The sequence below is a fragment of the Lagenorhynchus albirostris genome, chromosome X (genome assembly GCF_949774975.1).
Source record: "Lagenorhynchus albirostris chromosome X, mLagAlb1.1, whole genome shotgun sequence".
Taxonomy (NCBI): Eukaryota; Metazoa; Chordata; class Mammalia; order Artiodactyla; family Delphinidae; genus Lagenorhynchus; species Lagenorhynchus albirostris.
In genome coordinates this window covers 119,796,676-119,811,394 of record NC_083116.1, presented here as the reverse complement: position 1 = coordinate 119,811,394, position 14,719 = coordinate 119,796,676, and the positions used below count along the sequence as shown (strand labels likewise).

Here is a 14,719-nt window from a genome sequence, read left to right as displayed (position 1 = left end):
CGCCCTACAACAATATCCCAACACAGTGTGGTACAGGTCCTGTTCTCACCCTACTTCTTTCCTCATCTGATAAATGAAGATACCCTTCCTAATGGACCTCAGCTCCAAGCACAGCTCTCAACTCTTGGCAATTCATATGTGTTCTCTCTCTCTCTCTCTCCCCCTCCCTCTCCCTCTCCCTCCCCCTCCCCTCCCCTCCCCCCCCCATGTATGTAAGTACAAAGAACTCTTTTAATGATTATACCTCTTGTCAGCATGGTGAATCAGACTTTGAAGGGTGACCAACCATCCATTTTTGCCTGGGACTTTCCTGGTTTCAGCACTGAAAGTCCCACATCCTGGGAAACCCCTCAGTCCCAGGCAAACTGGGACAGTGAGCTGGCCATCCTACTCTAAGGAACCAATCAGCATGGTATGAAAAACAATGCTATAGCAGGCCTTTGTTCAAAGACACTTGAAACCATAAAGCCTAGCCTGCTACAGAGGAATAACATTTTTTAAAAATTTACTTAAACACTTATATACAGCGTTTACAGGCATCTCTCTGAGTGCTTTATAAACATTAATGCATTCAATCCTCATAAGAAGGCTATGAGGGATGTACCATTGTTGTGTTTGGTAGGAAACTAAAGCACAGAAATGTTAAATAACTAGCCCAAGGCCACCAAGCTAGTAAAAGTGGCAGAGCAGAGATGCAAACCCAGCAGACCTTCCAGCGTCCATTTCCTTAGTCATTCTTTTATGAAGACCAAAGGCACCCGGAGAGTCAGAATAACCACTTTTACTGCAATTGCCCAATTGTTTGGAAGCAGAGGTACTATGCAAACAGAAGCCTTTGGCTGGGGCTGGCTTCACGGGCACACAACCTGCACAGTGTCGAGGGCTCCTGCACTTAGAAGGGCTCCGCGCTTGGTTTAATGCTGTGCTGTCACCATTGAAATTCTTAATAATTCTTACACAAGGATCCCTGCATTTTCACTTTGCACTGATCCCTGCAAATTATGTAGTTCATCCTGTCTCTGGCAATTGTACTGTCATAAAACGGGGGAAGGGGTCCTTGATGTCAGAACAGAAAAATCCGACAGGAACTCCCTTAGGGTCATGGTGTAACCCCTGTGTCATGGTGTAACTTTAAAAGATATTTTTTGCTATTAGAGAGCTGGTAATCCTACAGAATCCTAAAAAGTCATTAACAAATCACCTAGTCATAGAGAACGAGTCCAAACTGTATCATCAGGGGAAACTGTTAAATCTCAAATGTAATGGTCAAACGGAGGCCTGAAATGTGGGAGGTGTCAATTGACATGGTATTCCTACCATGTGCCCCCTGGGCAGTGACTGAATTTGCTCAAGGAACACCTTTTATTGGGTGATAGACCTTGGTCCCACCACAAGCCTTCCCTTTGAAGGGAGCAACGCAGGTCCCTAACACTGCTCAAATATGCATAACCCAGCCTTGAGTAACATGATAACACATGTCCCTATAGTTAAACGAAGGAGGAAAAAAATAACTGAATATTTAATGAATCCTCATCTGGTAAAAAAATTGTCAAGCTGACATGTTAAATTTAATTTAGTCTACACATCTGAACATTAAAGAATCATCCTGTAATGCTCATCATCATTAATTTTTAGAGAAATGCAAACCAAAACTATGAGGTACCACCCCACACGAGTCAGAATGGCCATGACCAAAAAAATCTACAAATAACAAATGCTGGAGAGGGTGTGGAGAAAAGGGAACCCTCCTACACTGTTGGTGGGAATGTAAATTGGTGCAGCCACTATGGAAAACAGTATGCAGGTTCCTCAAAAAACTAAAAATAGAGCTACCATATGACCCAGCAATCCCACTCCTGGGCATATACCCTGAGAAAACCATAACTGGAAAAGATACCTGCACCTCTATGTTCATAGCAGGACTATTTTTTTATTGGGGTACAGTTGCTTTACAATGTTCTCTTAGTTTCTGCTGTACAGCAAAGTCAATCAGTTATACATATACATATATTCCCTCCTTTTTAGATTTCCTTCCAATTTAGGTCACCACAGAGCACTGAGTAGAGTTCCCTGTGCTATACAGTAGGTTCTCATTAGTTACCTATTTTATATACAGTAGTGTATATATGTCAGTCCCAATCTCCCAATTCATCCCACTCCCCCTTCCCCCCTTGGAAACCATAAGTTTGTTTTCTACATCTGTGACTCTCTTTCTGATTTGCAAATAAGTTCATCTATAGCAGCACTATTTACAGTAGCCAAGACATGGAAGCAACCTAAGTGTCCATCGACTGATGAATGGATAAAGAAGATGTGGAACATATATACAATGGACTATTACTCAGCCATAAAAAGGAACGAAATAATGCCATTTGCAGCAACATGGATGGCCCGAGAGATTATCATACTAAGTGAAGTAAGTCAGACAGAGAAAGACAAATACCATATGATATCACTTAGACGTGGAATCTAAAATATGACACAAATGAACTTATCTACAAAACAGAAACAGACTCACAGACATAGAGAACAGACTTGTGGTTGCCAAGGGGAAGTGGGGTGGGAGAGGGATGGAGTGGGAGTTTGGGGTTAGCAGATGCAAATTATTATATAGAGAATGGATAAACAACAAGGTCCTATTGTATAGCACAGGAAACTATATTCAATATCCTGTAATAAACCATAATGGAAAAGAAAAAGAAGCATCCTGTAAATTGATAAGAATAGATCAATTACATAAGGACTAGTTGATGAACATCATAATAGCTGTCATGACCTACTAGAAGTGCTATGTCACCTGGTTATTCTTTTCTAAGTTTATCATCAAAAAAATAACGTCACAATAATGCAAAATGAAATTTTTTTAAAAAGGAAAATCAGAACTAATCTCACTTCTCTAACATGGAAACTATTTTCATTTTACCTACACCCTTCATATTCTATTTTTTTTTTAAGGAAATGTTTAGACATGAAAGTTGGATGCTTTAACATGGAAATGACTTCTCCTAGGGTATAGCTTCCTCCAAATCAGCCATGGAGTTCTCAAGATGCCACGAGACTAAGCAGGATTTCTGAGGCAACAGACCACTGCTTCCCTGATTCTCTGTAGCAAAGTTGAACAAGCACCCAGAACAGCTTAACGGCTGCTGAGGTTGTCAATATCCAAGAGGAGGCAGCATTTTTCTGCTTCCAAAGGCTAATGCTCCCAGAATCGGACCCTTCCTCCGTTCCACTAGAAGGGGGGAAATTAAAACACACAAAAATCCGACAGTGATTCTTTTTCAGGACATCTGGAAAATGCAGTATGGAAATTCAGTATTGAACTTTGAACATCTGTTGTTTCCAGGAAACTCAACCATCCCAAGCTGGTGAAATTCTATGGAGTGTGTTCAAAGAGATACCCTATATACATAGTGACTGAATATATAACCAATGGCTGCTTGCTGAATTACCTGAAGAGTCATGGGAAAAGACTTGAGCCCTCCCAGCTCTTAGAAATGTGCTATGATGTTTGTGAAGGCATGGCCTTCTTGGAGAGCCACCAGTTCATACACCGGGACTTGGTAAGGAAAGAAAGCTATCCCCAGCTCCCTCCTCCAGCGATGGGGCCACTGGGAGGGATGGCAAGGAGGGCATCTTCGCTTATACTTTGCTCACTTGTGACATGCTTAAGCGCATGACATTTTTGTAATCAAAATCACAATTTCACAATAAAATACTTGAAGTATAGAAAGAGTAGAAGTAGCCATCAAGATCTATGTAGTTAGGTTGCGGTATAAAGGAAAACAGATGGAAAGGAAAGACTTTGGTCACTTTACTGTTTCCCGGAACCATTTAACCCAAGGTTACCTTTACTCCAGGAAGCGTTTAGTGCTAAAGGAGTTGTTCAGTACCGTAACCCAAAATACAAGAAATGAAATTTGTGTGTGTCTTTGGGTCAGGGTGGGCATGGAGAGCGTTCTGCTTGGTTTGCACTGGTATTGATTGATCTTTAAGATTTTCTTGTGCTGAACAGCAAACCTGCCATGCACCCTAGGCCAGTGTATTTGGGGTTCCCAGCGCAGCAGTTACGCCTTCAAAGCGCCTGTTAATGCACGGTGCCCTAGCAGTGTGGAGAGGGAACCCCTTGACATGATTTTTGCCTTCTCATTGATGAGCTCATGTTCTGTGTTTAATGTCTAATACCTTTCGTGCTGTTTGACAAGGATGGATGCTTGAGGCAAAATACTTATGGGAGCACATTTTCATTCTGAAAAATGGAAAATTGCGAAGGAAAAAAGACAACTCCTATACTCTAGATATTTCCTTTGAAATAGAGCATTTGGGGTTGTGATAGGCAATCTTCGATTTTGCTGAGAATTCTGCCAAAGAAAAGGAAAATGTCTGATTTTGATGCCAGGGGATTCTTGGTCATCTTTACTACTTGGTAATTTTGCTTTCCCTCTAAAGGCTGCTCGGAACTGCTTGGTGGACAGTGACCTCTCTGTGAAGGTTTCTGACTTTGGGATGACGCGGTAAGCCAATTCCCACAGGGCAGCCAATGCAACAGGGGTTTCCATTCACATCAAAATGCGGATATAGAACCTGCTCTCAATCAGGGGCTTAGAAACCGGGATCCCCTCCCCCACTCTACCTCTGCCCACCTCATTTCTCCACCCATAAGATGGGATTGTTCTTCAGAAATTGCCCCAAGTCCTTTTTAGTTCTTTCAACACCTTGATAAATATTTCCTAAACTTAAGAATAAATTCCATGAAAATCTTAAATATTCAAATATAACATGTTACAGCCAGACATACAACCCAGAAAAGTTTAAAGAGCCTTGATTGAGTGAGCGTGTGTGTGTGTTGTGGCTCCTTCACCCCTTCTGGCTGTTTCCTCTTAACACTATATGTTCAAATGGACAGGGCAGTAACACTAGGACAATTTTTCTTGCCATTTTATTAAATTTCCTGTATCATCAGGTAAGGCAGTAGACTCAGATTCTCTCGGTGAGCACTCTAGCAACACTTCAGGATTTGAGAAATTAGTTTGAGTATGACAGCAGCTTAACAAGAGTCTTCCATTTCCTGAACTCTGAATCCTTATACTATGTAAGCCTCAGAGTCAATTTTCATGGTTTTACATAGGAAATGAAGACATACCTGGTAGCCTTTCCATTCAACAAACATTTATTGAGTGCCTACGCAGTGCCTGGGCCTTATGAGAGATACTGAAATGTATGGGATACCCCTGCCCTCAAACTGCCCATGGTTTAGTCTACAGGGCAAGTAGATGTCCCTGCCATTGAGACAAAATACAGCTATAAAGTTGTGCCCACTCAACATAAACTCACGTCATTCTGAGGAGAGATAACGCAGTTTCAAAGCGATCTGAAGAGGTGACGAAAGCCAGCTCTATGTTTAGCCAGCATGGCCCTAAAACACCATAGGAAGATCTATTTTTTTTAAGTCTTCTCCAAATTTCATTAGAGAAGCTGCTCCTCTTCTGGGACCCCTCAGTGTTGCCAGGGTGTCCCTTTAGCTGCGTGCTCCCTGCCACCCTCCTCTGACCATGCACTTCCTCTCCAACGCCCACACTTCGAATGTGCAGCTCGCCTGAGCGCAAGAGAAAAAGCTGCTCACAGCTGCTCAGGACAGGGAGAGGCTCCCAGGCCGAGGGAGCTGATCCCACTTTGTTCTCAAAGCAGAAATATGGGCTGTTACGCCAGCATCCAGGGAATATACTGTCAAGTTCTTTGTAACTTAGGAAAAGGGGGCTGCACGTCTTGCTCTAAATAAGGGATCCTGGAGGCCATGCACCAGGCTCTGTTGGTCATGAAGCTCTGGGGTCACATTAGTCAGATGCCTGTGATTGAACTTGGTCCTGATGATTTGAAGGAAGGTTTAGGTCATGAGCAGAGCCCAGTCAGGGGTGTCAGGGTTGTTTCTGAGTGTCTGGTGGTGTCTGAGGAGCTGAGGGGGCTTGGGAGGGAAGTATGGAAGGTGCTATATGTAATCTTATGGAAGCATTATTTATTATTACTATTATTAATATTTCCCAGAATGATTTGCCATACCAGCTTTTTCAGCTATTTTAAAGTACAATAAACATCTCTAACACATTTTTGTGTGTGAAGTTTTCCTATAAATTATATCCAAAGTTTCAGTCTCCATCATTTTCATTTTTCTATTTTCTTGAGTTAGTAGTCATTATTTATGTGTTTTTGTGGGCTTCTCCTTGATTAATTGTACAAATAATATATGCTTATTGTAAGAAATATAGCAATAGCGTATAAAGCAAAAAGTAGAATCTACCCCCCCACCCATTCCCCTTATTTTCAGCACTAGGAGTAACTATGGCTGACACATTCAGTGGATGTCCTTTCAAACCTGATTCCTAAGTGTACCCAATCATATACACAAATATGGACATCTACTGTTTGTCCCCACAAAAATGGAATCACATTACCTATACATGCTTTTGCACTAACCATAAACCATAGGCATCTTTTTATTTTGGTCAGTGTAGAGTGATCTCTTTTTTCATGGCTGCATACTATTCTATTAATGTACCATATTATATTTAATCACTCCTCAGCCTGGGGACATTGAGGTTGATTGCATTTTTATCGTTATTATAAACATAAGTGTACTGCATATCTTGAGCATATATTTTTATGGTCTTGATAACTTCATAGGATATTATTGCTGTCCATCATTGTTTACAATAGCAAAAGATTAGAAGTTACACGGTTAAACAAATTACGTTAATCCGTAAGAAGGAAGACTAGTCAGCCATTAAACATGATGCTGTAGGAGAATGTAACCATGGGGAAAATGTTCTTGATATGCCCTTAAAGGAAAAATAAAAGCAAACCTCAATACAACAGAAACCCAATTTTGTTCAAAGTATATATAGAAAAAAAGATGGGAAAGTACAAGCAAAAATGTATCTTGAGTGGTAGCATGTGACAGGTTATCTTTGGGGTGGGATTCGGAGTGATTTTACTTTTACTTGTTTGTGTTTCTTTCTATTCACCAAATAGTTTGCCTTCAGATTTTGCTATTTTCAAAGTTAGAGATCATTTTTTTAAATGCTTACAAGTCATAAGCAGCCTCTAGCTAAGCTCACACACCGAAAGGAAGCAAAAGGTCTGGAAAACCAAGGTCCTCCGCTGAGACCGGACGGCTGTATGTCCTGCATACTTGGCTGAAAGGCTGTGTTGATGTTTTCCTCTGCAGGTATGTTCTTGATGACCAGTATGTCAGTTCGGTAGGAACAAAGTTTCCCGTCAAATGGTCAGCCCCAGAGGTGTTTCACTACTTCAAATACAGCAGCAAGTCAGACGTATGGGCGTTCGGTAAGAATGTGGCCACGTGGGACCCAGCCCCATTGCATAAGCTGGCTTCCACAACAGGAAACCACAAGAGCAGCAACATCCATTTTCAGCAAAAGCTCTGGGCACTTACAAAATTACATGTATGGCTAGAGACAAGCAAGGGATTGAAGAAGGTGATGGTGACCCTTTCTTGTGCTGGTGTTAGGATGTCTGCCACATATTGTATAACTGGCATACTGCTAGCACCTTCTCATAAAATCAAAAGGGATAAAAGTTTTCCCACTGAAGATTTCAGTTTTCAAAAAGGAGTCACCGAAAACTAAAACCCAGTTTGCATGAGGTACAAAACGGTGAAGGGCTTAAAATGAAGTCATCGACTTTCTGCACGGAAGCGGGGTGATAATCATTCCCTTCTGAATTGACCAGTTTGGGGGGCATGCCTGGTGTAAATACCAAACATGACTCAGCACTTTCTTTGGCCCATCCCAACTTCAACTAGTGTCCCTGTTAAAATTCATCATTTAGGTCAGGGGTCAGCAGACCATGGCCCAGGACCAATTCCAGTGGCCTGTTTCTGTAAGGAAAGTTTGATCGGAGCACAGCCATGTCCTTTGTACATATGGTTTATGTATTGTCTGTGGTTGCTTTTGTGCTTGCAACAGTAGCTGTCACAGAGGCTGCATGACCCTCAAAGCCTAGAAAACTTACTTTGTGGCCCTTTATAGAAAGAGTATGCTGACCCCTATTTTATTGAAAGATCTATATTGAAATTTAGTAAACGTAATTAGACAACAGAGACAATTCTTAAATTGTGATTCTGTAGATTTTCTGGTATTTTTCTACATTGGGAGGAATGTCAGGCTTGTTTAAAATCACTGTCAGATGAGCCCAGGATAAATATTCCAAATTATCATAAGGCTATGGAATCTATTAAATACAACTGAGAACTATTTCATGCCTGTCTGAGTCCATAAGCACAATTTGACTTTCTACATGACAGCCTGAAGAAAGGAAAATGTAGTCAGCTGTTTAGTTTTCTATGCGACAATTGTTAAAAATAATTATTCCTTTTGTAAAATTGGTACTGTTCATTGTAAAAAAAAATAATAATCCAATGTATACAGAAAAAGGAAAAACCACAGAGAGCATTTTGGTGAATACTTGAAGTCATTTTGTGCTGATGAACTTGTCAGAATTAGTTTCAATCTCTTTGTGTCAAATGATATGCCTTATGAGAGATACTTTTAAAAATCGGTATCCTTACTCCATAGTCACAGCTGGGTTTTGACCAAAACATTGCATTACCCAGGCTGACTGCTTACCTTATGCGCCAGAATTTGGCTCCAAATATTTTCTGGCTGTTTCCAAGAACTAAATTCATTCTTAAATAATCTGTCCCCAGTGAAGATACTCAAAATAAACCAGGACCTCTGAAAGCAATTCTCAAAGAGGGGTCCCACAGATATTTTAAGCAATGATATTATTCTTGAGATATGTGGTTAGCCTTCCAAAGAGACAACTATGAAAGGGGCAACACGTTTTTTGATGGTTGTTTTAGAATATTTGTTTAAAAAAACCCCACAGCCACCATAACTTGTAACATTGCCTTACTGTAAATATTTTACAAAAAAATCTGTAGCCCTAAAAGTCAAAGATGTTTTGAAGTTAGTACTTCAGTTATGGTTCTAGAACAATTTTCTCCCTTCTTACATATTTCTAGTTTTCCAAGCTTTTGAAGCTGGCTGAGTGCTGGAATTCTCTGGCTTGGCCAGTACATCACAATGGCCACCATTTAGAGAGCATTTAAAATGTCTCCAGTGCCCTTCTAAATGCTCCGCGTGTTTTATCCTATTCAATCCTCACGACAACTCTGTGATGTGCAGATATCCGCATATTACAGAAGGCAAGCAGAGCTGAGAAGGACTAAGAAAGTCGCCCAGCCTGTAAGTGGCAAACCTGGGCCTCAAAAGGCACGTCTGACTGGCCCCAAACGCAACCCTCTTGACCACCATGACCAGAACTCGGTTTCTTAACCTGGAGTCCACCATACACTGGATACTTCCAGAAAATACCCTGTGAACTTCCAGACAAGGAGCCCGAAAACGCTGTGCATTCACTTCCCCGAGGAAAAGCTAATGCTTTTAATCAGATCCTTGAAAGGACACCTGACCCACAAAGTATTCTAGAACACTGTGGCAATAGAAAAGGAGGAGCGTTGCCCATGATTTTATCTTAAATTTCCACCAAAAGGTAATTTGATGGTGCAGTGAAGCTGTTGCCAAGGCAGAGAGAAAGGGCGAGGACTCCCATCCATTACTCCTAAGGGCTGGAGCTGGGGCTTGTCACGGTGGGTTGGACCAGGCCTCAGCCGCCTCTCTGAAGCAGCCCAAGGGCCTTGACCCCAGGGAGCTCCCCCTGCAGCTGCCCTGGCGGGTTCCCCGTTTCCCGGCAGGAATGGGCGTCCGGGTCTCAGGGAACAGGGAGAAGAGAGCTTGGGCTCCGTAAGCTATGGTCCAGGCCCGCCCTCCCTACCCCGTCCTCCATGCTTGGACTCATCCCCCAGGGATCCCGGCTCTGACCCAGAGCCTTCCTGACCTGCCGCGTGAAGCTCGTTCGACAAACTGTACCTTTTGACGCTGGCGCTCTCTCCTCTGTCCGCCGCCGCCCTCCCCATGGTGCAGGGATCCTGATGTGGGAAGTGTTCAGCCTGGGGAAGCAGCCTTATGACTTGTACGACAACTCGCAGGTGGTCATGAAGGTCTCCCAGGGCCACCGGCTCTACCGGCCCCAGCTGGCGTGGGACACAGTCTACCAGGTCATGCACAGCTGCTGGCACGAGGCGAGTGACCCACTGGCGGGAGCGGGCACGCGCCGGGCGCATCCGGGCCGGTGGCTGCGTCACCGCCGGAAGAAGCGTTTTTGAGGCGGGGACGGGGGTGGGGGTGGGGGTGGGGGCACCTGCTACAGAGCAGGTGGAAATGGCCCTGGGCCCCTGCCCTCAGGTGTTTGTGATCTGAAACCAGCACTGTAGGCGCCAACAACTTAACAAACAACTTGTATCAGCAGTGTTCTAAGGACTTTACGAATATTAACTCATTTATTCAACAGGAAACACACTATGAGTAGGTACTCTTATCATGGCTAAACGAACAGAAGTGGAAACAGAGACCCAGAGAGGTTAAGTGACTCGCCCAAGCTCACACAGCTAGTAAGAGGCAGGCTGGCTAGTGTCAGAGGCCCTGTTCTCAACCACAACACTAGAGGGTCTCTCCTCAAGGAGAAAATGTGTAACAGAGAACAAATAACACGTGTAGAGAGCACAGAATGGACAGCAGTCTGTTCTCCCTTCCCCTGTCTCCCAAGTGCTGAATAAAAGCCTTCCATGCAGGGAGAGAATAAGAGTATCTTTTTTTGTGGGACTGAAAACAGAAAGTAGCTTATAATTATATGTGCAAATTAGAAACATAGACAAGTAAGTACAGGAAGAGCTCAGAGGACACAGGGAGCCCAGCTTCCGGAATGCATCGTTATCTGAGCCAGGTCTGGAAAGCCCTACAGAGCTTCCCCAACTATGTGGGTGGAGACACAGTTCAAGGGTGTCCAGGTGAGAGCGACCAGCACAAGCACAGGTGGGGAGGCAGGAATGAGCACTGCATGCTTGGCTGGAGCTGTGGTTGGAAGGGCTGGAAATGAGTTTGGAAGAGTACGTCTGGTCCTGTAGCCTGAATGACAAGGAGAGGAGTGTGAGTTTGGCTTTCTATAGGCAACACGGAGCCCCTGAAGACATTTGCGAGTGATGTGATAAGAGACTTCTAAGAACATTCATCTAAGAGCCCGCAGCCCATAGCCATTATACGGTGTGGCCTCATTGACAAACGGGCCTAATGCTGCCGTCATGCGTTCACACATTCATTCATTCACTCGTAAGAGACAGATCAGTGTCGTGGTTAAGCGTGTGGACTCTGGAGCCAGAATGCTAGCTCTGGGTTGAATGCTAGCTGTGGGACCTTGCATAAGCCTCCTAACATCTCTGTGCTTCACTATAAAATAGTACTTAACTGATAGGATTATTGTGTGGATTGAATGAGTTAATATTATAAAGTCCTTAGAACAGTGCCCGGTATACAGTAAGTGCTCTAAGTGGTTGTCGTTGTTGTTACATATTAATAGAGCAGCTGTGCACCAGGCACTATGTGGGTGCTAGGAATAAATGACTGCACAGGATTTAAAGAGTTCCTCATCTCTTGTGTTGGAGCCTAGAATTCCACTTTGGAAGAGTTACTGACTGCATCACGTAACATTTTATCTTTTAGCTTAAATTCTTCTTGGAATGTGGGCACTTGGTGACTTCCCACCCAATGTCACTTGAAATACTATCTAAGGCTCTCCCACTCTTTTTTACCCCAAATGTAAAGGGGATGAGAGCCTTAGGCAGCACTAGAGGGTCAGAGAAGGGTTAGAGACCTGGCACTGCCCACAACCAGGCAGACTCACTGCTGTCACCTGGCCGACGGGGAAGAGGAGCAGACAAGGGTGTTTGAGTTGAAGCTGGGACCCTCCCTGGCCCTCCCCACTCCAGCTCCTGGGAATGTGCCTGCACCATCAGATGGACAGGGGGCCCTGAACAGGAAGGAACTGCCTTCTTCCTACGGTTGGTCCATGAAAGTGTGAGGATTGGGGCAGAATCCATTGAGAGGGGGTTGCACGGGGGCAGTCCCCAGCTGAAGGTCCTGCTTATAGTGAGTGTTTTGTAGTTTAGTCTCCCTTCTTTTTGGTATTTTATTTCACAATTTTGGGGAGAAAATTCACAATTTTCATTAGATTCCAGTTTAGCTTTCCCGTATTTCTTTGTACAAAAATGAACACGTATGTATAGGTGTGTGGTTTTGTTTCCCTTTCTTTCTTACAAAAAAAAAAAGAGCATACAAATTCCTCTCCACAGGCATCGGCCCTCTAGCAACACAGACCATTGTTAAGCTTCTGAATTCCCGCCGATCTGATAGACGAGAAATGGCATTTTAGTGCAGCTTTCCTAGGTACATCTTTCATTATGAGTGAGGCATATTTTGAAGAGCATATGTATATCTTTCTGAGAATTATATGTCATATCTTTTCCCTTTTTCTATAAGGTTTTTTTTCCTCCCACCTCAATTTTAAAGATCCCTTTAGAAATTCAGGAGATTAATACTCTATCTCTGACATAAATTGTAATTATTTTCTCCCAGTTTGTCACTTATCTTTGATTTAATTTATGATGTTCTTTGCCATGCAAAACTTTCTTTTTAAAAAAATACAGTTGACTACACCATTATTTGCTTCTTTTGCTTCTGGAAACTGAGTTATAGTTAGATAGGCTTTGCCACACCCAGATTGCAAAGGCGTTCACTCAGATTTTCCTCTAGTACTTTCATGGTTTCATTCTTTTACATTTAAGTGTCTGATCTAGTCTGTTTGTTTTGGTATATGGAAGTATGGATCCAAAGATTTTGTTTTCTAAATGACTACTCAGTTGTTGAGGCACCATTTATTAAAAGACTATGTTATCCCCAGCAATAACATTCTATCGAATGGTGTCAAAATACCCAGTAACAGGATAGTAAATTTGCATAGGCATTTGGATTCATTTTGGGACTTTCTCTTCTGTTCTCTGGTCTCTATTCATGTGTTAGCACTGTATTGTTTTAATTACAGAGACTTTATAACACTTTTTTTAATGTCTAATTTTTTTGATTAATTTTTGTTGGAGTATAGTGATTTACAATGTTGTATTAGTTTCTGCTGTATTTAACATGTTTTAATACTAGGTAGGCTAGCACCCCCTCATTGCTCATCTTTCTTTATAGTTTTCTTAGCTATTTTACATATTTAAAAATCCACAAACTAGATAATCAATTTGTTCAGCTTGAAGCCAGCTTGTTCATATTTTGGAGGAGACTGTATTTGGTTTGTATTTTAACTCGGGAAATTGACCATCTTTATGGTATTGGTGCGTCCTATTCAAGGACAAGCAATGTTTTCTTCTATGTGGTCAAGTCTACGTTTGTATTTTTCAGCAGCGTTTTAAAGTTTTCCTCATTTGCGGGGGGTACATTTTTGTTCATATTTTATTGAGGTGTTGTTGCTATTGTAAATGGGGTTTTCTCTTCCATTACATCTTCTAATTGGTTATTGTACACATATAGGAAGGCTATTGGTTTTGTAAGTTAATTTTATATACTGCTCTCCTGGTGAATTCCTTTATTATTTGGGTTGGTTCTATCATTAATTCTCTTGGTTTTCCAAGGTCTGCAGTCGTATCTTATGCAAATAAAGATACTTTTTCTTCCCCAATTCTTAGGGCTCTAATTGTTTTCTCTTTAGAAGAAATGTCTATAGTGTTTCCACATTGTAAAATTTGCTAGTTTTAGGACTGAGGTATAAATATTTTACATAGTTTATTTTTAATCATAGCCCTCATAAACTAAACCATTGGATTTTTCTTTTATTTAGCTTCCAGAAAAGCGGCCCACATTTCAGCAACTCCTATCTTCCATTGAACCGCTTCGGGAAAAAGACAAACCATGAAGAAGAAATGAGAAGTTCTGATGAGAATGAGTGTAAATGTTGGCCAACATTTTCATTCTTTTTAAGGGATGTAGCAAAGCACAGACATTGTAATTTAGCTAGTTCTTCTTAATGGTATTTTGTGTGCTGTTTGTTCTATTATCTAGAAATGAACAAGGTAGGAAACAAAAGATGTCCTTGAAATTTAGGTCAAATTAGTAATTTTGTTTATGCTGCTCTTAATATTATACTTCCCAGCCTATAGCAGAAGCACATCTTCTGATTGATTGCAAAATAGAGAGGGTGTGTACCATATGTAAAGATTGAACAGAATTGAAAAATTGTTGGATATTTGTTCTTTTCGTAATATCACCATTATCATGATAATTAAATATGCTATTAGCAAGTATGGAAATTGTGACACTTGCCTTCATGTTTCAATGTTCTCAATCTTTAGCATGTATGAGAATCAAATGGAGAGTTTATTAAAACACAGGTTCCTTAGGAACTACCCCAGAGATTCTGGTACAGCAGATCTGAGTGCAGCCCAAGAATTTGTATTTTTAACAAGCTCCCAGATGTTTCTGTGCAGTCAGTCCAAACTGCCCTAGGGGCTCATTATGTAGTGGGCACGTTAGGTGGTCCATAATTCAATCCAAATGATACAATTCTCATTTGATATCCAAATCAGAAAAATGAATTCATGTCATTATGTACACAAATATAAAACTAAAGTTAAATAACATAATTCAATAATATACTATGTGTCACACAGACACAATTTTTAAAGATGCTAAGGTATAACTTGATGCCTTTTTCCTTACACTTAACTATTTTCAATTTCAACTCAAGTATA

The 14,719-nt window shown here is 41.7% G+C and overlaps 1 protein-coding gene across 5 annotated transcripts in view; it reads left to right on the top strand.

Moving 5' to 3' along the window:
- BMX (BMX non-receptor tyrosine kinase) overlaps positions 1–14,272 on the top strand; it is a 51,593-nt gene extending 37,321 nt beyond the window's left edge. For all 5 annotated transcript variants that reach the window (XM_060138255.1, XM_060138253.1, XM_060138254.1 and 2 more), the window contains 5 exons: positions 3,347–3,563; positions 4,450–4,514; positions 7,223–7,341; positions 10,002–10,159; positions 13,810–14,272. In XM_060138255.1, coding sequence (XP_059994238.1) covers positions 3,347–3,563; positions 4,450–4,514; positions 7,223–7,341; positions 10,002–10,159; positions 13,810–13,884 — 634 coding nt within the window. In that variant the 3' untranslated portion in view covers positions 13,885–14,272. The remainder of the gene's footprint in view (positions 1–3,346; positions 3,564–4,449; positions 4,515–7,222; positions 7,342–10,001; positions 10,160–13,809) is intronic.
- Positions 14,273–14,719: the final 447 nt, after the last annotated feature.